This window comes from Dermacentor variabilis, chromosome 4, assembly GCF_050947875.1.
Source record: "Dermacentor variabilis isolate Ectoservices chromosome 4, ASM5094787v1, whole genome shotgun sequence".
NCBI lineage: Eukaryota > Metazoa > Arthropoda > Arachnida > Ixodida > Ixodidae > Dermacentor > Dermacentor variabilis.
The window spans coordinates 44,562,178-44,589,374 of NC_134571.1; the positions used below are offsets into that span (position 1 = coordinate 44,562,178).

General features: G+C 46.3%; 1 protein-coding gene across 3 annotated transcripts in view; it reads right to left on the bottom strand.

Moving 5' to 3' along the window:
* The window catches only part of LOC142579037 (apoptotic protease-activating factor 1-like), a 129,754-nt gene that overhangs the window by 25,205 nt on the left and 77,352 nt on the right, over nucleotides 1–27,197 (bottom strand). For all 3 annotated transcript variants that reach the window (XM_075688843.1, XM_075688840.1, XM_075688842.1), the window contains 4 exons: nucleotides 24,677–24,840; nucleotides 19,155–19,323; nucleotides 6,689–7,009; nucleotides 565–767 (listed from right to left, as the gene is read on the bottom strand). In XM_075688843.1, the coding sequence (XP_075544958.1) occupies nucleotides 565–767; nucleotides 6,689–7,009; nucleotides 19,155–19,323; nucleotides 24,677–24,840 (857 nt within the window). The remainder of the gene's footprint in view (nucleotides 1–564; nucleotides 768–6,688; nucleotides 7,010–19,154; nucleotides 19,324–24,676; nucleotides 24,841–27,197) is intronic.

Here is a 27,197-nt window from a genome sequence, read left to right on the forward strand (position 1 = left end):
GACACAAGAGAAGTGGACAACATGAACGCCGACGATCAATTGAAGGGAGCACTGAAGCAAAAAAAAAAAAAAAAAAAAGACACTAAAATTAACCGGGCAAGCTCTGGAATGGTATCACCATGCGTCAGTCGAGCACATGTGCCGATCTATGTGAGATTTTCTTTTTTTTTTTTTTTTGCATAACGAATCCTTACCAACTAGCTCAGCTTTCTGTCTTTCTATGCTTAAGCTTGGATTGCAGGGCTAAGCGCTACCCAATGCATGCCTATGGCTGTGTGGTTGCCACTGACCACGCACATCCTGCTAAATTTGGCAACTTAATTTTTAAATTAGTGTTTTGGCGCAGGTTGGCGCAGCTCTATGGTTTGGTGTAAGATGGCACAATGGGCACAGTACTTCCATCCCTGTCTTCAGGATTAATGTGTACCTCTCCACTGTATACATTAAGCAGTTATTGGATAATTTCACCATGGTGGAATACGGACAATTTCATGAGCTTTCCAACATTAGTTTAGACCTAGCTTAAATGGATGGTGCACAAAAGAAAATGCAAGCTTGGCCTACCTGTATCACACCACTTTCATCGAAAGTGGCCACCAGAGGGCTCTGGTCCTCAAAGGCTACGGCAAGTATTGGCATGAGTGCCACTCGAGAGCATCTACGGTAATTGTCCACGTCCCAAATGACGACCGTGCCATCTGATGAAGAGGACACCAGCTGGCTGCCATTGTGGGAGAAGCGCACAGACTTCACATCTTCAGCATCCCCTGTGTATGGCATACAAGAAAATTAATTAGCCACTATAAAGCCTTGATGTCAGGTTCAGTGCAGATCACTTTTAAAGATACCACTTATGCCAATGACCAACTGTAATGACGGGGCTTCGCGTACACCATTTATCAAAGGTGTGCAAAAGCAATCTGGATGCAATGGGATATTATCACATGACTGACTAGGCTCAATAGTTAAAATTATCTGAGAATTCCAAGTTACACTATCTTGAATTAACTGGACTGCCCCACTTTTCACCTGCATAATCTCGTCTTCCCAGTATTCATCCAGCACACATAGGCTCTCTATGGCGCCCATACGAACTGTACAACAAAGCTGTTTAATTTTTTTTCTTATGCTGGCCACCAACTTTTGTTTGCCCAAAGAGAGTTTTACTGCAATGCTCTTTTTTCTTCCGCATACCGTATTTACTCGAATCTAGGCAGACTCCGATTCTAAGCCGATCCCCTAAAGTCCGAAGCCAACAACAAAGAAATATATTACCTAGAATGTAGGCCAAACAAAAAAAGCGAGGACAGCATTCACAAAATGCAAACAGCATTTATTCAATTTGAATGTGCAGAGCTCATTGAACGTCGTCGCCACTGCTAGACTCGTCGCTGTGTTCCTTGTCACTGTCTCCTTCAAACAGTGCACTATCTTCGGTACCGTCAAGTGCATTAGATATGCTGCACTTTTTAAAGACGCACACAATCAAAGTACCTGGGATGTCGTCCCACGCTGCAGCTACCCAGCCCGCCAGCTGCGATAGCGATGCACGTTTGATGCGGCCCGTTGCCGTTAGCATGTGGTCTTCGTCAGTCAACCAGTCCGTGTAATATTTCCGCAGACTATCCTTGAAAGGTTTGTTGATGCAGACATCAAGTGGCTGCAACTGGCCTGTCATGCCGCCCTGTATGACAGCGAAGTCCGTGTTCGCTTGGGCGAGCGCAGCCTTCACGTTGTAGGTCAAGTGTCCACGGTAAGAGTCGATGACAAGGAGCGAGTTCTTTGTCAAAAGGGCTCCTGGATGCCATCGCCACACAATCTTAACCCACTCTTCCACCATCGCACCCGTCATCCACCTGTTCTCATTTGCCCGCACAATGACATTTCTTGGGAAAGTTTCTCGAGCAGGCAGTGTCTTCCTTTTAAATATCGTATAAGAAGGGAGTTCATGTCCATCAGCTGTGCAGCCCAGCATCACAGTTGCGCGCTGCTTCTCGTAGCCCGCAGAGCGCACCTTAACCTCCTTGGCACTCTTTTCATTTACGGTGTACGCCACTGGCATATAAAAATACACAGCCGTCTGGTCGGCGCTGCCAATCTGCCCAAGGTTGTAGCCTGCCACTTCTCTCTTTCGCAGCACATAGCACTGAAAAGCTATCAGCTTTTCTTCAAAATCGCTTGGCAGCTTCTGGGTGACTGAAGTGCGACGTCGGAGGCTGAAGCCGAAGAGCTTCATGAATTTCTGAAGCCTGCCCTGGCTTTGAAATCCTTTGGCGTTAGGCCTCGCTCCCTCGGAAGTTCCTTAGCTTTCACTTGGAGCACTTCTGTTGTCACTGGAAGGGCAGCTGCTCTCTGCGTCCAAACAAAGTTGGCCAAAACTGTCTCCATTTCGTGGTGACGGCCTTTCTTTGGTCTGCTAAATGCCATCCTCGTTGAGGCACACGCAAAAAGCTGCTTTCGTCCCCTCCAATGAAGGACGTTTTTCTTGTCGATGCCGGAGTCCAGCCCGGCTTGAAGGTTCGACGATGCCTCTGCAGCTATCAGAGCTTTCCACTTGAAAGCGCCACTGTAGTGGCATCTCCTGCTTGGTGCCATCGCGATAACACCACGCCGCACACCGATACTGGCTACACGACACAGGTCAAAATGGCGACCTCGCTTGTCCACGGTTGGCTACTGGCATGGTTAGTAGAGGCTGCGATACTGACTTTTCTAGATGGAACTAGCTATGCACCATATTTAGCAGTTTCAATGAAAAACTGGCGATTTTTTAAAATCCTCGAATCTAAGCCGACCCTAGAGTTTGGAATATGATTATTTGAAAAGAACTATCGGCATAGATTTGAATAAATACAGTAGTGATGCACCACGTTCCTTTTCCACAAACTTAAATGCAATGCTGGTGCTGCCTGCATTATGTCACAATGCCTTGTGTGTGCTAGCTTGGCAAGCTGCCTGCGCATGAACTGATGGTGAAGGAATAGTCCCTGCTGCTAATAGAAAGATGCACAGAGAAGCTGGCTTCTAAGTTATAAAAGGAGTCTCACACTATGTTGCCATTCGGCTGTAAAAATGAAAGAATGCAAAAATTAAGGAAAGGTCCCAACATCCCTCATCATGATGCTGCACTGAAGCGTCTTGCTTTAACAAAATCCTATCTATGTCCACTGCACGACAAAGGCCCCTTCCAGTGATCTCCAATTACCCTTGTCTTGTGTCGACTGACTATCTTATGCTTGCAAATTTCCCAATTTGATTACAACACCTACTTCTCTCCTCTCTTGAACTGCAGTTCCCTTCCCTAGGCACCCATTTAACTAACAAAACTACTGGTTATCTGCCCCATGCATTACATGGCCAGCCCTACTCCACAAGTTACTTTTAATTTCAACTAGAATATAAACTAGTGCCGTTTGCTCTTTAATCCGCACCGCTGTCTTCCGGTCTCTTAATTTTTTCTGCCTATCATTTTTCGTTCCATCGCTCAAAGTGTGCTTCTTAGCTTCTGCTCAAGCTTCTTCAGTAACCTCTTAAATTTCTGCCCCATATGTTAGTACCAGTAGAATGCATGAGTGCACACTTTTCTGTCTCTGCTTGTGGGACAGCTATTCACCTCTGCCTCAACAATTTCTTTGCGCAGCTAGGGAGAGCAGACCTCAGTGTCTTGGATGCGTAACGTTGGCACACCAAGCCGATGCTCCCTCTTACTCATTGGCCAATATTTCGCGGACTATGTACTCACACTTATCGACACTCACTCACACCTACTCATACTCGTCAGCACACTCACACAGTAGAACCTCGTTGATATGATCCCATTTTGTACGATTTTATGGCATCAACGTTCGCGGTCAAGAACACAATAAATGACCCAATACAGCTTCTTTTATACAGATTAATATGTTCCCGGAAAACACCAACATTCAGCACATTGCCAAACTGCAATCATATGATACGTTTTCTGGCCACTAGATCCAATGTGAAAAAGAAACAGCGTGAGGCATGCGCAACTGGGAGCAGTAGGTGCCTGTCATGGCAGCTTTCCTGCAGTACTTGCCTACCTGTGCGACGTGAAAATGCCGGCACACATCCATAGTTTCCTGTTTCAGTACCAGTAAATTTCCTTGTGGGTCGCCAAACGTTGCATTCACAGCTACCTTCCAACCCTACTGCAATAAGCATCTTCACCTATCTGTTTCAGAGCAATACTGTTAGAAGCATACTGCGTGCCTTTGATAAGCAATAACCCAAACACACCACCTGCAGCAGGGAATGGTGACGTGTTTGGATTATTGCCTATTTCCTGCTGCAGGCAGCACAATGTGAGTGACATACTTCGTTATGGCAGCATTGTATTCCAGCATTGCCCAGTAGCTTGATCTCGTTTAGTTTTCTTGTCAATCTTAAAACACCAGGCAAAAAAAAATAATTAAATTCTGGGGTTTTAAGTGCCAAAACCACTTTCTGATTATGAGGCACGCTGTAGTGGAGGAATCTGGAAATTTCGACCACCTGGGGTCCTTTAACGTGCACCTAAATCTAAGTACACGGGTGTTTTCGCATTTAGCCCCCATCGAAATGTGGCTGCCGCGGCCGGGATTCGATCCTGCGATCTGATGCTCAGCAGCCCAACACCATAGCCCCTGAGCAATCACAGCACTGTTAAAACACTATGCAATAGGAAAGCAAAAAAGCTCGTCTTGGGCCGCTCGAGCCCTACCAGCTTGACATGTGTCGGCGTCTTGTGCTGCAACAATTTTCACCAATAAACCATATCAAGTGGTAAGGAGGCTGCGCCTGAGCACGCCGAGGCTGCACAGCACAGGGGGAGGGCGGCAGGAGGCAGCCGATAACACAGCGGCAACTGCACACACTGTACGGAGTGGAAATGGTCTGGCAGTGGCAGTCTCTCCCACGTCTTGCTGTTTTCAAGGCTTGCACTCTGTGCTGCATCCAACATTCTCGCGAAGCCGATTTTGTTAAGTTTGCATAAAACTTCCAGAATAAACTGCTAGTTGACCTGACAAAGGAAAAAGACAACAAGGGCATCCAGGACTTCTTCCATTGTGAATAAATTTCTAAAAATGAGTTTCTGGCTCTTCAACAAGCTGATTTCAGTTGGTTTTTGGTGATACGAATTTCGGGTGATACCAATATTTTACGCAACCCCTTGAGATTTGTATCACCGAGGTTTTACTCTATTAGGTCCAAAATAGCATGCAACTACCGCCACATTTTCTGCAAGGCACCTGTGATTGTTAAAGGGACACTAAAGGTTACTATTAAGTCAACGTGGACTGTTGAAATACCATCACAGAAACCTCGAAACGCTTGTTTCGTGCCAAGGAGAGACTTATTTTAAGAGAAAATGCGTTCTGAAGCGTCCGCGTACCTCTAGCGCAGTTCAAATCACCCGCCCTCCGATCGAGGAGTACTGACATCATGGTCTCATAGTGATGTTGCGCCATCGGTGAGTAGAACGGCGTCCGCAGACGGCGCTACGGCTTTTCTGCGCAAAACGCGAACGCGCGGCCAGAAACAGAGCCAAGACAGAGCCGACAGCAGAGCGAAAGCGGGAGTATGGTGGCTAGCAGAAGGAGAAACGAATTACGTCCCACATTACGTCCCACGGCACACGGAGAGTCCGTTTTCGTTAAACTATAGGCTGCGGCGAGCTCGCAGCGTGGTCAGCGTGGTCTATGAGAAGCGACGAGCCTTTTCGCACTCGCAACAGGGCATAAAAATGTGCGAATCGACGCAAAACTCGGTCTAGAAACGTGCTTCGCCACAGCCAGGGCTCAATACGACCCAAGCTGGCACGACCCAGATGTCGTTTCCCGCACCGCCACCAGGCGCCGCTACTATACCTCAAACTCCAGCGCAAGACGCCCATAAGCTGGTACTTCATTCTATGACGCTAACTTCGACGCTCGTCGCAATGGACCCTGACACCGACAGATTGGGCCGCGATGGTGGGCTCAACTTCAGCGATTTGAGCACCGACGAGCGCGACCTGCTGCTGAGGGCTCGCACTGCCGGCGTCGTTGCGTACTACGACGGCGGCCTCGACACCGGCTCTCCGGAGCGGGAAAGCAACGAGGGCTTCCCACTACATCACATGGACGTGGCATTCTCGCTGCTTGTTCCAAATGAAAGTTTCGCGAGCCAGCAGAACCCTCACAGCACGACGCGATAACGAAACTATTGAAACTCCAAAGCATGCGCGGCGCAGAGTCGAGCGCGCAGAGTCGAGCGAAAACGAAACCTTTCAAACACCCATATTACTGAAGGGTAACGTCAAAATTTTATTTTTTCTTAGAATCGAATAGACGTAGACAAATAACATTTTTTTCCGTCTTATAATCGAATGAAATGATATTTTTAATACGAGTAGTTGAGTATTAGTAACACAAATTATGAGGAGTCCTTTCGTCATCGGGCTAGTACCGGAATGTCGCTGGGGGGTCTCAAATTGTGTCATGCATTTACCTCAATTTCTCGGTTACTAAAGCTCTGTTCACGCTTATATTGACGCCTTAGACGTTCTAGGACATTGCTCTACCACTTTAACTTGAGTTTCTGGTAACCTTTAGTGTCCCTTTAAGCCCTCTATTTTAGTTTTCCCTCCCATGTGGCTGTGAACGTGCATCCACAGTGGTGCAAGAAAATTTAAAGTCTAAAAGCACACCTTTGAAGCTGCCCAAAGTTGCTCCAGTGTCTGCATTCCAGAGCAAGATGGCATGCAGTGACGTCCCAGCTGCAATCAGAGTTTTGTCTGGCGAGACTGCGCAGCATGTCAAGTTGTAGCTCATCCAGAAGCCGTTGTAGCGTTTGACACTTTCTGCTGATGGGTTACGCAGGTCCCAGGTCCATATGTGCTGCCCAGCGGCTGATATAGCTTGCTGTCTCACACCAAGAGCGCCCCGGTGGACATGCGTGAGGCAGCAATCCACAACAGCATTGTCAAGGTGGTCAAGAACTTGTGGCTTTTCCAGCGGCTCTGTCTGAGCTGTCAGGCAGAAAAGGTTTGAGAAAAACAGAATAATGCTATGAGATTGGGGGCACCAGTAGTGACTGCACAAGACCAGCCTTTTGCTTCAAATGTCTTCGAAAGCATGGTTTATAATAGGTGGTGTTTATATCCATACCCAAGCAACAGCTCTCTCTGGGTAATAAACAGGTCTCAAAGGCTATGTTTATGCTAACTGCATGCGCTGGAGGCAATTACGGAAGTCAGAAACGCTTCATAGATGCCACATTTATCACCTACTATGGCACAAGCCACCATAGACTTCATATCTAAGTTTTCAGAGATTAAAGGTGCTGCAACATCATTGTCGAACTATCTTCAGTTTATCATAGGGGTGGGAGTGGCCAAAGTAATTTCGTAGCAATTTTTGGACCAGATAAAGTTTCCTTTCGGAGCAGTCAAATTCTAATTTTGGAGCAGTCTGTAGCCCATATATCTCATTATTGGAGCAGTCTCGGACATTCAAATTTTAAATTAGAGCCTTATTATAAACAAGGGGGGTAACCAGTCACAAAATTATTGTGCAGCATTAAAAAAATGTTTTAAGAGCAGCAAGACTGCATTTCTCATACTATTTTTGTATTAAGCGCTCGCAAAGTGACTACTTTCCAAGAGAAGTTTTTGAAAAAGCTAGGTTTAGTGAACACCACAGTGGTCTATTCAAACACATTTCTAGGTAATGTGACGGCACCAACTATTTGAAACCAAGATTCTTCAGGTGATTGACTTCACTTTGACACTCACTAGACAACCCAGAAGCCCCCTGAATAGGCTTAAGGAAGCGATATTCCTCCTCTCTTGGGCTCCTCTATTGCTAGTCCTGCACGATGTGCACCTTACTTTGCCGCTCACCCTCTCAGTTTACACTTTTTGATCGCAGCAATCATGCTGCGCAACAATGCGATCGATGTGGTATCATGATCGTGAGATTGTGCACTGCGATTATGAGCAACTGCCATGGTGCAGGCATGATTCAAAAGAAAAAAAAAAGGAAACAAAAGGCATGGCCAGCAGTGCACGAACAACTGCATGCAGGTTTCTACAAAAACAGCGCCAGCACAACCATGCGACTCTGCTCCACCTACAGGGAGGCACAGATAAGCCCTGGAGTTCTTTGCTCGCCAGCTCAAGTGGCAAGATAAGAGAATGTTGCTATCTTTAGTTTTGTTCAGAGGGATTAGGTGCGGTTGTCCACGCCCACTAGCTGCAAGAATAAAAAAAAATACTTTTACATGCCTTCCGAGACCAAAGACACAATGCCCTACAACATATTGGTGATTTTTCGTTGATTACTGCCAATGATAAAGCGCCAAAGATGTTCTGGCACAGCATGGAACAATTTCAGACATTTTTCCAATTTCGGCACAATTTGGTGCAGCAATTTGCTTGGGTATCAAAATGACACAAGTGGCACAGGATTCCCAACCCTATTATCACTGTAACAGAGTAGGGACACCAATATGGTTATACACACTAATTATGCTCACAGCACACATTTTAATGCGAAATTACAATTTAAAATCACTGCCTCTAAGCCCCTGTCACCAACATTGACTGCCACTTTGGCATGGCCTGTGTGGTGTCAAGAAGTGTGGGGTGCGATCCAAGCATTAAAAACCCATCTTTGTGCGGTGCCAGACTCTCCTTGGTTTGCAAACTCTGTCACCCAACGGTGCAGCAAGGGCATCATGGTTGCATTGTGCTCACAATTCTTTCACTTTCACAAAAAGAACAGTACATACAAGAGAAAACATGCAGAAACTATTTTCAGCTAACCACTTAGAGACACATGAAACTGGGCATATACAGCACACATCGACCATGCAGAATACACTTCGTTTCATCAACCATCAGCCTTACCAGACGGCTGTATATCGTTCCATTGCAATATAAAAAATTTAAATTATCTTGAGCTAACCACTTATAGACTCATGAAACTGGGCATATACAGCATACATAGACCATGCAGAAGGCACTTCATTTCACCAACCATCAGCGCTACCAGAGAGCTGTATGGTGCAATATAAAAAATTCAAATAGAAATTTTATATCACACAGAATATGTTCAAATTTTGGCAAATTGCTGCACACCTGCGGTTTAACATGCAATGCATACAGTAAAACCTTGTTACTTCGACCTTGGTTAATTCGCACTTGTCCTCTTGTCCCAGCAGGCATATGCATTAATTAATGCAATCAAACACGTTAATTTTGATATATTTGTCCGCACATCGGCTAATTCGTACAACCCTCGGAGCTCGGCACGCGCAGGAAATGTGCGACGCAAGCGAGCAAGAACGGCGCTAACATCCAACTGAAACAAAGTAGGGAGGAGTCTGCGGAATTCATATGCGAACGACAAGAACACCGGAGCGTTTCTTGCTTATTTGCGCATTTATATCCTTTACTTTTGTGTTTACCACCATGCATAACACCTCTTTGGTCATGTGCCTTCATAACTGCGTAATCTCCAATCATGATCACGTTGATGGCGGCGGCAGTTTTGTCCGTAACGGTTGCTGCAAACAGTAGTTTCACTTTGACTCAGTCCAACGGCTGCGTATGCAATGCCACAAACACAGCGGAAGCTGTTGAGGATGAAGAGTATTGGCTTCACCATGATGGTAGGATGATGTCACAAAAGTGCGCGTAATCAAAGCACATGCCACGTATCACCCAAGCCAGCAAAGCAGCACCATGGCCCCACGACAGCTTCGACGAAGGGAGAGAGCACATACGCCACAGACAACCAACGTGATCAACGGCGACTAGAAGTTTCGAAGAGAGAGAGGGCGTGTGCCTAAACACCCTCTCACATCTCGACACATGGCGAGTAAGGCGAGAAAGAGAGGGACAGCCTGAGCGTGCGCCGACGGACGAGTCACTGCGGCCGCGACTGAAAAGGCGAGGAATGTCTAAGATTCCCAGGCTTTGTTCATGCTATGGGAGCACGACTCCGTCAGAAAGTTCCGAGAAACGCCAGCGGAGGATATAAAAGCGCTGTACTGGGATCAGAGAAGAGATCAAATCACAATGTGCCGGTGAAGAGATGTGACGCGTGGACTGACCGTCTGCAGAAGAAAGGGATTTCCCGACAAGCTGGCCGACGAGTTTCTTGACCATTTGCATTTCTGGAAGAAGTTCCTTCTTCGAGATTTGCCATGAGCTACGCTGAGGACGTCTGGCTTAACACCAACACAGGTGAATATGAGAGGACAGTTGGTGTTCCTATTCATTCTGTACTGTACATGTTGAACTCTTAGTAGTTGTCGCTCATTATTTGCCAGAGTTTTGTTAACCCTTTCAAGGTCGATTTGTTTTATTGCAGATTTAAATTCTTCAGAGGGACCTATTTCAGAAATAGTGGCTAGCCGGGCTTGTTGGTATGAACACATTCTTTTGCAAACAGCGTGAATACCGGGAATGTCGTGTGCCTTTTTCTGTGTCCTGTTATTCGCACTGTTTGGAAAAGAATGTATTTAAAAAGAATTTACCGTAATTGTTCTAGGGTGACCGTAAAGTGAGAAAAAAATATTTTGCATTTGTATATATGTACTGTTTATTCATGAATAAAAAGAACAAAAAAAGGAAATAAACTTATAAGAATTCGAAATTTGATGCATTATTATACACATCGTTGAAGGCTTAGAAAATGCACACACGAGCAAACAAACTAGCTCTAAAACAAACCATGCAACGAAAACCGAGAAAGGGAGGCACGAGAAAAAAATTCTGTGTATTCCCACATAGTGGCAGCACAGGCCAGGAAAGAAAAAAGTTAGGAAATTGGCGCACTTTTTAAATGTACAGATGGCGCCGTAAATATACAGCATCGACCATTTTGGAATTGTTCGCAGCGCCGTATATTTACGTCATTGACCCTGAAAGGGTTGATACCCATCTGAATTGCACTGTGATGTACCGAGCCGAAGTGTGCACGTGTGACCGTAACTGCCTTATTTGAAGAACATTTTTTGTTGAGTTTTGACAACTCTGAGCTCTGACTCTGTCCTTTAGACCACAGCTGGCATTCACTGGCGTGCCAGAAGGCCTCTTATTAATTGTCCGTGCTCTTGTGAGCTTATTTTTGAAGGCTGATAAGACAGCTTTGGAATTTGGCCCGGCATTGGCGCCTCATTCACGAGGTGCGCAACAATATTTCTGGCGTCCGTGACAGGACCTTCTGGTGCAGTGTGTTCATAGTAGGGAGAACGAGCCTTGGGTCGTTTACATTGCCATTGTACATGATTTTGAGTGTTGCACTAAGTTTCGCTGACTTGTGTGCAGAAAGCAGTTCAATAATTGAAATCTAGGCAGATATTTTTTGTAGGCAGCTAGATTTTGAAGGGCATCATAGATCTCAAGAAATTAGTCGGCCTCGGTGAGAAGATGGGTCTTTCCGGAGCTGAACTATGGCAGTGGGTTAGCCAGAAGGAAAAAGAAGCTGCAGTAAGAGAAGAACGAGAGGCAAAGGAATGACAGATAAAAGAACAAAGAGAGGCTGAAACAACTGAGAGGGAAAGACAAAGGCAGCACAAGTTAGAACTCAAACGACTTCGTTTGCAGCAGCGCACAGATGCTCACGCTCAGGCAAGAGTCGATAGCACTGAAAGGGAAAAAACTAGCTTCCGTCTGAACACAAGCAAGCTACTTGTGGCATTTTATGAAAGAAAAGATGACCTGGATGTTTACTTGCACAGACCTGAGACAGTTGCTAAAAGCCAGAATCGGCCAAAGGATCAATGGGCCACTGCATTGAGCATGTGTTTGAGTGGCGAAGCACTTAGTGTGTATGGTAAGCTGATGCCAACAAATGCTTCTAATTACGGAAGGGTGAAAGCCACTATACTAAAAAGATTTAGGTTCACCGTAGAAGGCTTCCGAGACAAGTTTAGGACCGGAAAGCCCGCCAATGGCGGGACTGCTACGCAATTTGCCGCGCGGCTCAGCCACTATTTTGATAGGTGGACTGAAATTTCAGAAACTGCATCGGAGTACAGAGCGCTTAGAGACCTTCTGATCAAGGAGCAATTCCTCATCAATTGTCACCCGAGCCTTTCACTCTACCACAGAGAAAGGAAAGCTATGTTACTTCAAGATATTCTGGAATTGGCCGACCAATTTTTGGAAATGCAGAGAGGCACCAAGCTCTCCAAGATCAAACAAGAGGGGCCAGAAGACGCAAAGAAACCGGTATCCAACGGAAGGAGAAATCATCAGAAGGCTGTTCCGAGGTGTTGGCTTTGTAACAGACTGGGCCACCATGCTATCAATTGCCGGGGAAATTTTATGCGCCCCAATGAAATAAAATGTTTTAATTGTGGGCGAACTGGTCACAAAGCCGACACGTGTCACAACGGACGGAAGGAAGCTCCCCAGGCCTCGTGTGTATGCTCCGACAAAAACCTAAGTAGAAGACGCAGGTGGCGGCTTTGTAGAACTCTGAAACAGGAAAAGCATTCTGGTCATTAATGCTGTGATGACACCACGCCCAGAATTGCTCGTTAAGGGAATGCCTGTACGTGCCAGAAAAATGGCAGGAAAATAAATCAGGGTGTTGAGAGATACCAGCAAAAGCACAGTGATTGTGTGAAGGGACTTGGTCAACGACAATGAGCTCACAGGCGAAACCAGTTTAGTTTACCTGGTCGATGGTACGACTAGGAAGCTAACCGATTTCCAAGATCGTTCAAACTTTCAGGCAGTGTTCGATGAGTCCTTTTGCAGGAACCTTGCAGTAGCAGACTTTGCTCACTTCAAAAATTTGTTCGCGTAGCTTTGCTCAAAACATGGTCCAGACTGACGGCCCTCCACTAGCAGCAGGTGTTTGAGGGTTGTGTTGCACATTGACGAGCGGAATTCAGTCCTAGTTTTTCGTGCCGTGCTAAAAATCCTCTCACACTCTGCCTTGCTATGCAGTATCACGAGTAAATCAAGCATCACCATAGCAACACAGTGAAATATGTTTTCCATCAGTGTTTTTCATTTTTCTAACCATAAACCACTGCACATCCCACCTTTCTTCATTCAGAACGTCCTCTTGAAGACTGTATGCCTGTAGTGTGGCAAACTCAGCTTCAAGAGCATTTAAAGCATCTTCAGCAGATTCATTGGAATCTCGAGGCAGCAGCTGAGGGAAACTGAAGAAAGAAACAAAGACTCGAGAGCGATACCTGTGAAATAAATTTCAGGCTTCAGAGTTGCATTTCAGAGTTGCATCCACATCCGTAACGCTCCACCTCGTCGCATTTCGGAAACATTTTCCGCAGAAGAGGCCCAACGTGGTCGCTGACACTAAGGGGTAAGTCGTGTTCGACGAGGAATCCTGTAAACAGGCACTCCACACATATGACACTGTCGCCGCAGTTTTTCCAGATAAAGTTCACTATGTTGTCTTGCTGCTCAGCGGTGCGAACATAGCTTTGATGCTTCGCAGTGGAAATGGAGTTTCAAGTCACCTTTGCCATAGTGAGACACGCTGACGTCGCATCCACACGTTGTACAGAATGCAAAATGTTCTCCTTTTCTTGATGTCAAAAAGCATAAAAATTCAGAAGTATAAGATCGCAAAAACTTCTGCAAATACCTTTTCTTGGGCTTTGATAGTGCCATGGCATCAAGCACACGAGGACTGTAACTTTACATGTTGCACCGCACACACACGGCCTAGCCAACACCCATCATACACACAAGCAGCAGCAACAAGGTGCACCATGGTGGAAGGCATGCCTGAAATGCAATAGCTACATTGGCTCTGGCTTAGGTCGGCTTACTAGGCACCGTAGTCGGCTGCTTAGTCGATGATACCGATGGCACCAATGTGGCCGTTGTTGGTGATGCTGACGATTACGATGTGGCTGTAGATTCCGTGGTGCCGGTTTCGCAAAAACCATTATTGCGTGAACAGAGACCACTTTTCAGAAGATATAAGACAGTGATCGTACAATCGGACAGTTCAGTAAAAAATCGGGAGACTCCCGGGCGAATCGGGAGGGTTGGCAGGTATGCAATATTCTTAAAGTGCGGGGCAGCGTCTCAAAAGTGAGTGGAATCAAAGCACACACCACGTATCACCCAAGCCAGCAAAGCAGCACCTCGGCCCCATGACAGCTTAGACGGAGGGAGAGAGCACATACGCCACAGACAACTGATGTTATCAAGGCCAACTAGAAGTTTCGAAGAGAGAGAGGGAGTGTGCCTAAACACCCTGTCATATCTCAACAGATGGCGGAGAATGAGAAAGAGGGACAGCCGGAGTGTGCACCAAAGGGTAAGTCACTGTGGCCGCGGCTGAAAACGCAAGAAATGTCTAGAAGATTCCGAGGCTTTGTTCATGCTGTGGGAGCACAACTCCATCAGAAAGTTCGAGAAATGCCGGTGGAGGATATAAAATTGCCATACTGGGATCAGAGAAGAGATCAGATAAGAACGCGCCAGTAAAGAGATGTGACATGTAGACGAACCTTCTGCAGAAGACGGGGATTCCCTGACAAGCTGGTTGACGAGTTTCTCGAGCGTCTGCAAGAAGTTCCGGAAGAAGTTTCTTCTTAGAGATTTACCACAAGCTATGCAGAGGACATCTGGCTCAAGACCAACACGGGTGAATACGAGTGGACACTTGGTGCTCCATTGATTCTGTACCATATTTGTTGCACTCTTAGTGCTTGTCGTTAATTATTTTCAATAGTTTTGTTAATACCCATTTGAACTGCATTGTGATGTGCCTAGCCGAGGTATGCATGTGTGAACGGAACTGCCTTATTTGAAGAATATATTTTGTTGAGTTTTGACAGCTCTGGGTACTGACTTAATCTTTGGACCCCAACCGGCATTCACTGGCGCACCAGAAGGCCTCTTATTAATTGTCCATGCTTTTGTGGGATTATTTTCGGATGCTAAGTCAGCTCTGGAATTTAGCCTGGCATCGGCACCTCATTCACAAAGTGTGCGACAGATGATCTGTTGGTGAACAGCTGACTGACAAAAAAATAATTGGGATGTGCGCATGGTAGTGAAAAGCATGTCTTAAATGGAGGCGCGCACTGTGGCCATGCTGCGAAAGAAGTCGCGAGGCTAATTTGTCAGGCAATTTGTCAGGTGGTTTGATCAGGTGTGATCAAATCAGGTGTGATCAGGTGATTTGAATTTGTAAAGCACTAATTTATCAGGAGATGATGAGAAGGGCAGCTTCTGTATTGCTTTTGTATAAAATATAAATGCGATTTGTTAATTCATACAGTAAATAAAAGCGTGTCGATGCAGTAAGAATTTTTTGTTTTCTTGATACTCTTGATAATTGGGAATTCAGTTAACTCAGACTATATTCAGTCCCGTGAAATCTGAATTAAAGAGGTTTTACAATACCTTGAGCTCTAAAGCTTGGTGTATAACCCCTATACTGAAACAGAATCCCAATAAAAGCTGAATCCCCTCTCAACTCAAGTAACCAGAACAGCTCACATGATTTTTAACAAGAGAACTGCTTTTGTTCATTTATAAATTACAAGTCGTAATTCTTCCTGTTAGGGTTAAGACTTTTCTATTTAAACTGGAAAAAATAATTGAAAAGGTATGCCAGTTTTCTCGCCCTGCATTTGGTTTTAATAAAGAAGTAAAAGTAAGTCAGAGAAAGTAAACTGACGCGAGAGCTAAGTCAGTGAATGGCACACACCTGCAAGCCAAAACTAGTCCTAAAGAATTATTCACTGCAGCTTCATCTGAAAAATCACCAGAAAAAACACTTTCGGGGGGGAAATAAAAGCTGGTAACGCTGACCTGCATTTGTAACCAATCGCTCCAACCAACCATCCAAACGCTCTCCCTACCGTGACTGCGCTGCATCGGGCGAGCCGTCGGCACCACCCTGCAAAAAATGATCCTGGCCCACCCTCAACGCTCGCTCAGACAGTCAATCAGAAGCTCTTGTGCCCTCGTCGTGCAAGATGTGCTTGTTGTCTCACTGCTTTTCTGGTTCATTGCTTTTGCACCTCAAGGGCCTTCTCCCGCAGTGTTGCCGTGATGAAGCGGGAGAATTTGATTTTCGCCGTGAAGCTTGAAATCGTAAATCGGGTTGAACGCGGTGAGAAGTTGGATGACCGCGCAACATGCAAGATTCCGAGGAGCACTCTCAGCACGATCTTGTATAAGGGGGAGATTAAGGTTAAAGCAGACAAACTCGCGACCTGGTGCCCGTGGCGCCTGACACGTACGCACGGTCATGTACAAGTGGTGCAGCCCAAATTGCTTCAGACATGCCGGCTTTTGCGTGCCCGGTGGTGACTGTAAATTCTGATGAGTGCGAAGAAGCTGTTGCCAGTGTTGCTTAAGTTTGGAGCAAGCTGTCAGAATTTCCAGAAGCTGCTGACGAGTCAACGGTCAATAAGTTTGTGAGTGCAGATGATGGTGTTACAACCATGGGAGAGCCTGAAAACGAAGACTACATTGCCGACATCGTACCAAGTACAAGTGAAAGTGGGCACAATAAAGAAAGCAACGATGGTCCTTTGCCCACATCCTCTGAGGTGATTGGTGCACTCGCACTAGTCCGGTGCTTCTGCGGGAATGTGGAAGGCTGCGGCCTCAGCCGCTCAGACTCTTTAGACAACGTGGAGAAGTGCGTGCGTCGCAGGCAGCGAAATTGCCCAAGCAGAAGAAAATGCAGGAATATCATGCGAAACTAAGCTAGTTTCGTCAAAAAAGTGGGTTTATAAATATATACGCTTTTATGATGTTCAATTATTTAGCAGGCTTATATTGAATTATGCTCTATATCGAACTGACAAGTGTTTTTTTTTTGCCGGTTCGATATAGCCGGGTTCGACTACACTACTACAGTAAAAGCTTATTAATTCGGATCTCACGGGACCGGGAAAAATGGCCGGATTATCTGAATGCCGAATTAACGAATGAACAAGAAAAAAAATTTAAAATAAAGTTGGAGAAGCATACCTTTATTTACTGAAGTATTTCGCAATAGTCCTGCTTTTTCGCGCAGATTCCGGCTGACATCACAATTTTTCTTAACTCTTCCAAGTGGCCAACAGCCCGCAAACTGTCGGAAGTGCTCAGGCAAACGTCCTCCAATATCAAAAGCGCCTCCACGACTTCTCGTGAGGTGCGATGAGGTCGCGGATGCATCTCCTCGCATGACTCTTCGTCTGAATCACGGTCTTCCTGGGCACCCGTGACATCATTAATAATTTCTTCATCGGTCAGGAGACCAGTCGTGGCGACACAATCATCAATTGCGATGTAGTACTGAAGGGTCACATCTGTGGGAAGGACAGCATCGAAGGTCGGGCAGTCATCATCGGTGGACTCGGCTAACACCTCGTCGGCTACTGCCGCATACTCGGACCTCACAATACCGCTCTGCCAAAATCAGTTGGCGATGACTTGCGGAGGTGTATTTTTCCACACGTGGGCGATGATGTGCACTGCACAGAGTAAGTCTACTTCATACAGCTTTCCAACTTCTGAGCATACGATCATTCGCTGTCGTAGGTGCTTTCAGTACTTCGACTTCACCTAGTGAATGAAACCCTGGTCTATCGGCTAAAGGGCAGATGTAGTGTTGGGCGGCCAAAAAACTACCTTGACGCTCTTCAGTTCGACTGTACAGTTATGTGCACTGCAGTTGTCAACAACCATAATTAACTTGCAGTCCTTAGACGTGAAGTGCCGGTCTAACTGCTGCAGCCAGCGTAGAAAAATGTCCGAGGTCATCCAAGCCTTCCTGTTCGCTATGTACTCGAAAGGAAGGCTTTTGATGTTTTTAAAACAACGTGGCTTATGCGCGCGCCTTCCCGATGACAAGTGGCAAGCGCTCCGTGCCAGTCGTATTGGCGGCAAGAAGCACAGTTATCCTTTGCTTGCACTTCTTGCCACCAATGCACGGGTCCCCTCTGAAGGTCATCGTCTTATCGGGCAGAGCTCTGAAAAATAGAGCAGTTTCGTCTGCATTGAACATGTCACTTGGTTTATATGCGGCGATGTGCTCAAGCAGCTTCACATTTTTCCACTGGGTGGTCATGCTTTCGTCAACGCTGGCCTTTTTGCCACACACACTTCTGAAGACGAGTTCGTGTCTTTCCCGAAACCTCACAAACCACCCTTCTGAAGCTCTGAACAATTCAATGTTCATCACTGCAGCGTACTTCTCACCTTGTGCCATGATGAGAGGCCCGCTCAAAGGCAGATGCGCGTTGCGACAGTCAGTAACGCACTGGAGCAAAGCTTCTTCGTGCTGGGGACTAGCTGCGGTTCGCAACCACTTTCTTGATGCATGAAACTTCTCGCTTTCGAAGGCTTGAACAACATGTTGTTCATTTTTCACGTACGTTCCCAACGTGCTCCGCTTCACGTTGTACTTGGTCATAACGTGCTGTCGCGATTCACCATTCTTCAAAGCCTGCAAAATTTCCACCTTAGTCGGCATGTTCTTGGCTTCCTACTTCTGCCGCTTCGCCGGCGATGCCATCACTGTAGTGCACGATGGTTGTGGCATGCAAAATACGGTCACAACGAAAAAAGAAAATTCCGCAATAGATGATGCTGACTTGACAACACAAGAGAAAATGGTGTTGAAGGCGCAGTGAAGCGAAGAAAGAAGACACCGACGTTCACTGACGCTGCTAATGCCCCCAATAATTGATGACGATGGCGATGCCTCTCAGGTTTCGGTTTCACTCCAGTGGTGCCAGCGCTGCTTTACCACACTTTCGCGTAGCGGCAGCCATCAGCATTTGTCCGAATTGAGCGGTGCGGGGCCAAAATCTGACGAATTAACGAAGGTTTGGTCCCATAGACTAACATGCACTTTGGCTGGGACCAATAGAGCCGTCCGTATTATCCTAATTTCCTAATTAACGGGTGTCAAATTAACGAGCTTTTACTGTAGTCACTTGTTCTTGCCTTTTTCCTAGATTGCCACTCAAAGTAAGACTGATTGATACTATTCATGGTATTCCAGAAGAGTAATTCATTCACCAATACAGCTTAACCTAATGTTCCTCTTTACTATCCCTTTAATATAATGTTCCCTATTTGATCTGAAAATTTCACTACCTGTACACCCTTACAGGTGAATCTGAAGGCACCATACAAACAGCCTGGCTCAGCTCACCTGTGCGAGTATCAGATGGCACCTTCCATATCACTACATACTGGGAGTTCAGGGCCAACACAAGGCGACGAGAGTCACTTGTGAATGAGCAGCTGCGGATGGCCTTCTCCTGTTGTGGGATCGCCTGCATAATCTCTTCCCCAAGCTCACCTTTGAAGATACGGTGGATCTGAAAGGCAGAAAGGTACAATTTGATGCAAGTGTTCTAAGTTACCTATTCTGTGTTCAAGATTGCACAGCTTGTTTCTCTTACTTAACAGCATAAGTTTCTAAGTATGCCCCCATTAGAACAAACTCATTTAGACAGCAAACTTCTTTGAAGAAGTTGTTCCATGCAGATGATGAGACCAGTGCATTCAATAAAACTTTATCACAAGTTTCAAACAACCTGAAAATCGCTAACTTTTCTTTGTGCATTCCCAATGACAGGGGACCCCAACCCACGAATGTACACACTGCACCAGCAGGGTGTCTACCAAGCTGACATTTGCAAATTCCCTGAGTTTTCCAGGCTTTCGCTGAGCACCTTTGCAAAATTCCCTGAATGAGCCAGAACTTTGTTTTATGTCAAGATGGGCTGACACCATGTTGCCCGATACTGTCGCTCTCTAGTAAGCATGTTGAAACAAAAAATTATTTAATCCAGTTTCAATAGTAAGGAGTAATATCTATTTTATTCAAAAAGAAAACAGAAAGAAGGTGATAGTAAAATGCACAGTGGAAAGAATGGCAAAACCCATTCTGAATCGAGTCAAACACCTTCAAATACGCATGAAAAGGAGATGCATACAGAAGTAAAAATTTTCAAATATGAGCTATTTCTATCAACTGATAGCAAGCTCATCGGTATGAGGCCTGAACTTTGTCACAATTAAGATTCTCTCTCAGCAGCTGGGAAGTCAACCTCAACTGTCCTGACATACTCTCAGCCCGTACACAATATCTGAGTGTTGGGTTTCACTGCTTTAAAGACTTTAGTTTGGTTTGTATGAGGGACACCTGCATCTCGGTGTCAGCCAACACTTTTTTTTTTTTAGCTCAAGCAGCTTCAAAGAGGTGGTGGCGGCAGTGAAATTTCATTATACAGTCAAAGCTCGTTAATTCGAACATGCTTAATTTAAACTGCCGGTTTCTTCGAACTTACGCTGTGATTCCATCAAAGTTATGTGTATTCCAACAGGCAAAAGCAAAACGCCTGGTAATGAGGGCAAAAACGCCCGGTAATTCAAACGCGCAAGCATTTGCGATGGTTGATTCGAACATACTGCCGTCCGACAATGCTCTCAGCAGCACGCCGAATCACGCGGCGGCGCCTCCAACCAGAATTGCTCTGACCTTGCCATAGACCACTCAATGCCACACAAGAGAAAAAGAAAAAAAAGAACAGTGGTGGAAACTTTACCTTCTCTCAAATGGCAAGGTCGCCGTTTCTGCATCGCGCCGTAATGCCTCAGCCACACTAGTAGTAAAACGCGTGCTGCGATAAGGATCGGTCCTGGGCCGATTTTTCACGGCTTGCCGCAGCGGCAAGTGAGCCGCGAGTGGAGGAGACCAATAAGAGTGGCCCCTACAGTGATGTACGCACAGGAAACTAGTACCATGCAGACCCACCTGACCGCTCTATTCACACTCGCGTCTGGTTCAGCTGGACCACTTGTTTCACACTATCGTCTGCCCGCGTCAGCTCTCACTCGCGCTTGTTTTGGTTGGCTTGGTTGGTCTCGTTCCTCATCATCATCATCATCATCATCATCAACATCAACAACTTATTTTAAGTCCAATGCAGGACGAAGACCTCTAACTCTGATCTCCAATTAGCCCCTGTGCTGCGCCAACCAATTCCAACTTCCACCTGCGAATTTCTTGATTTCATCACCCCTAGTCTTTTGCTGTCCTTGACTGCATTTCCCTTCTCTTGGCACCCATTCTGTAACCCTAACAGTCCACCAGTTATCTAACCTACACATTACATGACCTGCCCAGTTCCATTTCTTTCTCTTAATGTCGATTAGAATATCGGCTATGCCTGTTTGCTCTCTGATCATGATCACGGTCGCGTTTACGCTTGTTTTTTTTACAATGACGCATCTAAACCGAGATGTCCTGATGGAAAGGCTGTTGGAGACAGTGCGCCCTATCCGATTCTGTATGACAAGAAAGACCCTGAATACAAGGCCGCAAAGATGACACCTATTACCTGATTCTCCTTGTCTTTTGAATGCAGTAACGCCGCAACAGAAGGGAGCACACCAACATGATTATGATCAGCAGCAACAACTTCATCATCTTGATAAGTAGGTCATATGACTCACATTAAGAATGCAGGACGAACGTAAACACAGCGCCGATCTGCCAGCAGATGAAGGAAAAAACACATGACCACGCAGAGGGAAGCAGCAACGGAGGCCCAGTCTGGCCTCGGCAACTCCGCTGCTTTGATTGCAGTAGGTGGCAGAGGTAATTAGCACCATCCAGCAAGCTGGCAGGAAAGCAAATCTGCTTCCCTCCCGCCTTTCCTCATGACTACGCTCCCCTCGCCCTTCCTCTCAACTCCTTCGTAACCTCCCTCCTTTTTGAAGGTCTCCGCGCGTGCGTGCCCCTACACCGGCACCGCCAGCCCCGCCGGCTCGGCACCAGCTTAGCCCGCTGTTTTCTGCCGTTATCAGGAAGTGAGTATTGGCTGGCGTGGGCAGTTTCGTGGTCCTCACTCGCCCCGTGCTTGCACGCTGCGATATTTCACGACTCACACCATATCGTGCTATGGTGCACGAATACTTTAAAAGTAAGTCATTCTTTTAATTAGAACTTTTAACTTGAACTAATTTTCAGGCCCCTTAGGGTTCAAATTGTCGAGATTTGACTGTATTTCAGAAAATTATTGGCCGAAAATACCACTCAATAACGTAGATCAGGACAAGATGAACCAACAGCAGCCTTAACTAAATCATGCTCTGTTGGCACATCGTGACAGCAGTGACACTAGGTCTGACGGCTCTGATGGTAGTCTGTTGCTGATGCAGTGAACTCGGTTCTAGTTTCCTATCCGATTATAATGTGCAGGTCATTTTTGGACTCATTTTCTAGTAAAGACGGTGCACATTGGATTCGGGTATGTAGAGTACAGCAAAACCTTGTTGATGTGTTCCTCTTACGTACGTTTTCCTGGGGTCAACGTTCGCAATCGAGAACATAAAAAATGACCCAAAAAGTTTTGCTCATTTTCTACCGGTTCATACGTTCCTGGAATACACGATTTTTTAGCACCAACGTTCAGTACGTCGCCAAACTGAGATCGCATGAACGATAAGTTTTCCGGCTGCCAGATGCCAGATCCCATGTAAACAAGCAAATGGGCAAGGCATGAGCGATTGAGAACGGTATATAGCTCCTCATTGTGGCAGCATCACCGCAATACTCACCCACCCGTCTCACGCGAAAACAGCAGCACGCAGTGAGTTTCTAATTTCAGTACCAGCAAATCTCCGCCTGGGTGGTTGCATGCTGCATTCACAGCTATCACCGCAAGAACTACTGCGATAAGCATCTTCACCTATCTGTTTTACAGCGCATGGTGCGTGTGCCATTGGTAGCGTACTGCACACTTTTAGTAGGTGATAATCCAAATGTGCCGCCGTTCCCTGCTGCAGGCAGCGCGATAAGGGCATAACGTTTCGCTTTGGTGGCATCTGGCATTACCCACCAGCTCAATTTTGTCTCAGTTTCCCATTGCCCTCTTAAAACACCACACAAGAGGAAAACAAAACACCCGCCAGAGCACCATCAGCTCGACATATGTCGGCGTCTCACGCGGCAACGATCCAATCGTATTACGTAAATATCATCGAGGTTCTACTGTATATTGAACTACAACACTGAGCAAAAGTTTTTAAATGGATTTTGTGCACTGCTGGCTCTACTGCTGGCATCTAAAAAGGAATTGCGCTTTTGCATGAAGATATCTCAATAACAGCACTGAAAAACTGCTTCTCGAGATGCCACTGCTTCCAAGTTTGCAAGTGACATGCACGTGATGGGAGGAGTTGATGCCGTAGTTAGTTATGCAGATGCTGTGGTGTGAGTGTTCCGATGCGAGTCTAAACGGTAGTACTGCTTAACCGAAATTGCATGAGATCGCCCACTTACCTGCCAAAAACAGAAGAGAGAGTTCGATTAAAGGGGAATAAACATGCAGTATTTATTTACTTCGCGCGACAAAAGTTATTTTCGTTTGATGCCGCGGCAGCCTTAGCAGCGACGACAGAGGCCTCAAACTTACTGAAGCTGCAAGCCAGTTTTTCAACCAGCCACCTCTTCTCGGCAAACACTCGCATTGCAGATTCCTCGTTAGCGTTGCAGATTCTCCGTGCACAGGCGCGGTAGCGTTGCAGAAGTCGCGGGGCACCTTTTCATTGCGGGGTGCTGTTCTAGTTCCGACGATTGCATTCATGAGGCTGATGTAACCCGCAGCTTCTGCCACTTTTGGGCCTGAATCGCCCATGCTATCGCTTTCCGTGTCATCCTTATCACTGTCGCTAGGCGACACTTGGGCAAAATAGAGGCAACGATGGCGAAAAGTCGAACACCGCAGCTGACATCTCTAAGTGTCGCAGCAGTACTGCCGAGCAACTTCTTCGCTTTGCAAATGCCACACACTGTAGTCAACAGTAGACCCATGCCGCATGCCAGCACAGACTTCTTCGTGTCACGTTCAACAGCACGAACAATGTCTAATTTTTCTTCTATGCTGAGCACTCGGCGTCTTTTTTTATCCAAGCTTCGGCATGATGCGAGTCCTCGCTTACACGACGCCACAATGCTCTCTGGGACGGCGCCGAAATGATGTTGATGTTGATTTGGCGTCAGGCACAAATGTACAGGGCACTTGGAGGCCGTTGTTCAGATCACTGAGGTTTGTTATTCTGCCGAGCCGCTCTATGGAGACGAAGCACCACCGTGTTTGCGTGACGAAAAGTAGAAACACTAAGTGTTAACTGATACGTACACAATAGGCTGGTACGGTTTATGCGGATACAAAACACATTATGGTCAATGGCCGCTGAGTCGGGGATTTGACTACTTTTAAAACGGAACTGCTGTTTAAGCAGGTACAGTTTAACGAGGTTTTACTGTACTATACTCGCTTCCTCTACACCTGCGGGACGTAGGCGCATGGACCAACCGTGCACTTGTTGGGCTTCGCTGGACTGTCCCACGAAAAGCTTTCTAGTGAACTCTGGAGACCAGCACCAGCGCGGGCTACAGGCAAACAAGATCATTTGGATGCACTTCCAGTGGTGGGACCACACTCGAAAACGACTTAGGCGTCGTTGTTGGGCATGGGGGAACATTCGCTCGATAAAATTGCAAGGTGAATGGGTTGGTTTGCGGTTACGGTGTTAATTACGGCAGTGTTAGGTGAAGCTTAGGAAAGTGAACTTTGTTTTCCATTGGTGTTCCCACTACAGTTTACTGTGTCCTTTCTTTATCAGACTCTATAATTGCAAAATGACAAAGCAAGTTACCTTGACGAACCCATGTGCATCCCCAGAAGCCAGCAGCTTGCCATCAAGTGAGAACGTACAGCAAAGAACAGCAGCATCATGTGTCACAGAGGCAGATTTAGTGCAGCGAGAGCTCCGGCGCCCATTCAGCCGGCCGGCTTTGGATGATGCACTCAAGGGAGATGCTGAAAGATACAAAGCAAGGATTTCCACATAATTTAAGATTCAAGGTCAAGTGATGGACTTGAGGATACTCAAGGTGAAAGTCCAAAAGAGCGAAGCAGGCTATGCAGGGTGTTTCACTTAACTTCAGCCAAACTTTTAAAATATGCAAATGCTACGTAGTTGGACAGAACCAAGGTAATGTTATTTGCCATCGCTTGAAGATACTTCGATTATTTTTACATTCCACCTAATTCGTTAATCAGTCTTAATTAATCAACTTCTAGATGAAAAGTGTCAATGAGAAAATTGTAGAGCAACATGAGAAACTCCCAGTACAGCTTTCTGTTACTCAATATGTGCTACATAAGAGTGTTTTTCCAAGCGTGAAAGCCCATGAATACATGCCAAGTGCCTCGAGCGGACAGTCCCACAGCAACAGCGGCTTGCAGGATATTCATGGTGATAACAGCAGCAGGCTCGAGGCTTTGGTTTTAGATTTGCTGCCGAGGCATCATCAATGAAAGGCGGCTTTCGTTCTCATGCTTTCTTTAAACCAGGACAGTGCAAAGGCCCTTTGCACAATTTCCGCAGCTGTTTTACCACTACAGTAAAATATTTGGCTTCGCATGACTCCTTTTAAGACAGCCTTCATGATAGCTGCCTTCTGTTCCAATGTGATGGTCTTTCTCCTCCCCTTTCCACTTGGCTCTTCCCTATTGCCATGAATCCAGTTTAACAGTTTAACAGTGGCACGGCTGAAGATAACAGCTTGTAAATGCAAAGTGAATGAAATCCATCATGGTAGAGCAGCACGTGGCACTCAATATGGTGCACTGACTACGGCTAATCCAGGCTGATAAGCCACTCTCACATGGGTCACACTGTGTGATTTAGGAGGCCTGTAGGCTTCACTTAGTTTGGCCAGCCGACGTGGTTTCGGTGACCACACCTACCTGCAACAAGCCCTCATTGCGCGCTGCATGCAAGCACTGTTCACCATTGCACTTATCTCTCCACTGCTGAGCACAGCACAGATTGGTGCAGGTGGGGCGCAGCTATGTGTAGCCTCCGAGATTGCGCCTGAGTAATTTCGGAGGCCACGTTTCGGCCATGCTCCAGCCTCACCCAGCTGCGCGCTGCAATGAGAGAGAAAAGGCCAATGGCAGTGCGCATAGAGGAAGACGGTGAGCTGCTGCTTGAGTGTGGTGGGAATAAAGACCAGTGTTGCTTGGCAGAATATTCGACAAAAGGATGCAAGAGTTTTGAACTGCCACGCCAAACGAGTGCTGAACCCTGTGGAAAGTGGTATATCTGGCATGTGATGGTAGGGCATTTTTTTGCTTCAAAGACAAATATAGTTCATTATATTCATTCGCAAGACAATATTTCTTCCTTAAATCAAGGATGCATGGATACCTTGGAGGAATTCGAGGGCAACTGCATTTACTTCGTTATATTATTCATTGTCATATCCTGTTTCGTTACAAGGTCCGAGTGTACATACTTCACGTTCCCAAGGTTTTTTAATGAAATGCAGTAAAACTTCGTTAATTTGGAAAACCAGATAATTCAGAATCGTTAAGTTCCGGCAGGAGTATGCATTATCTAATGCAATGAAACTCTTGTTAATTTGGACGTATCTGGCCACACATCGGTTAATTCGAACAACTCTTGTAGCTTGGCGAGCGCTAGAGTGTCGCAAATGTACGCCGCAAAAGAGCAGAAATTGCATTAGCACAGCGCTAGTCTGGATCGCCATAGTCACAGGTCAAAATCTCACGTGAATGACAGCAATGTACGAACGCTTTGTGTCTATTTGTGTGTTTAAAGCCTTTATTCCACCGCGCAGAGCACTGCATTTGCCGCGTGCCTTCATGATTGCGTAGTTGCCATGCATGATCACGTCGATAGCGGCTGCGGTTTCGTCCGCGGCAGTTGTGGCAAACAGTAGTTTTGCTTCGACTGAGTGCGCCCGTCGGCCGCGTGCTTTTATGACTGCGTAATCGCCATTCGTGATCGCATCGATAGCGGCCACGGTTTCACCTGCAGTGATGGCGGCAAACAGTGGTTTCGTTTTGACTCAGTACGCACATCAGTCATGTGTCTTCATAACTGCGTAGTAGCCATCCATGATTGCATCAATAGCAACCGTGGCTTCGTCCGCAATTGAACCCAGGCCACACCTAGCTGTGCCTGGAAAAGCTGACCCTGAAGTGCAAGCGTTAACAGTGATGGAACAGACATTTCACCTTTCGGCACATGTCCTGGCGCAGGCAAAAAGCCAATATGGTGCAGCAGCAAGCACTTTTGGCACAGGGTCAGACGCACGTATGCTTACCATATACCATGCAAATTTGAACTGATATAGTCGATATGT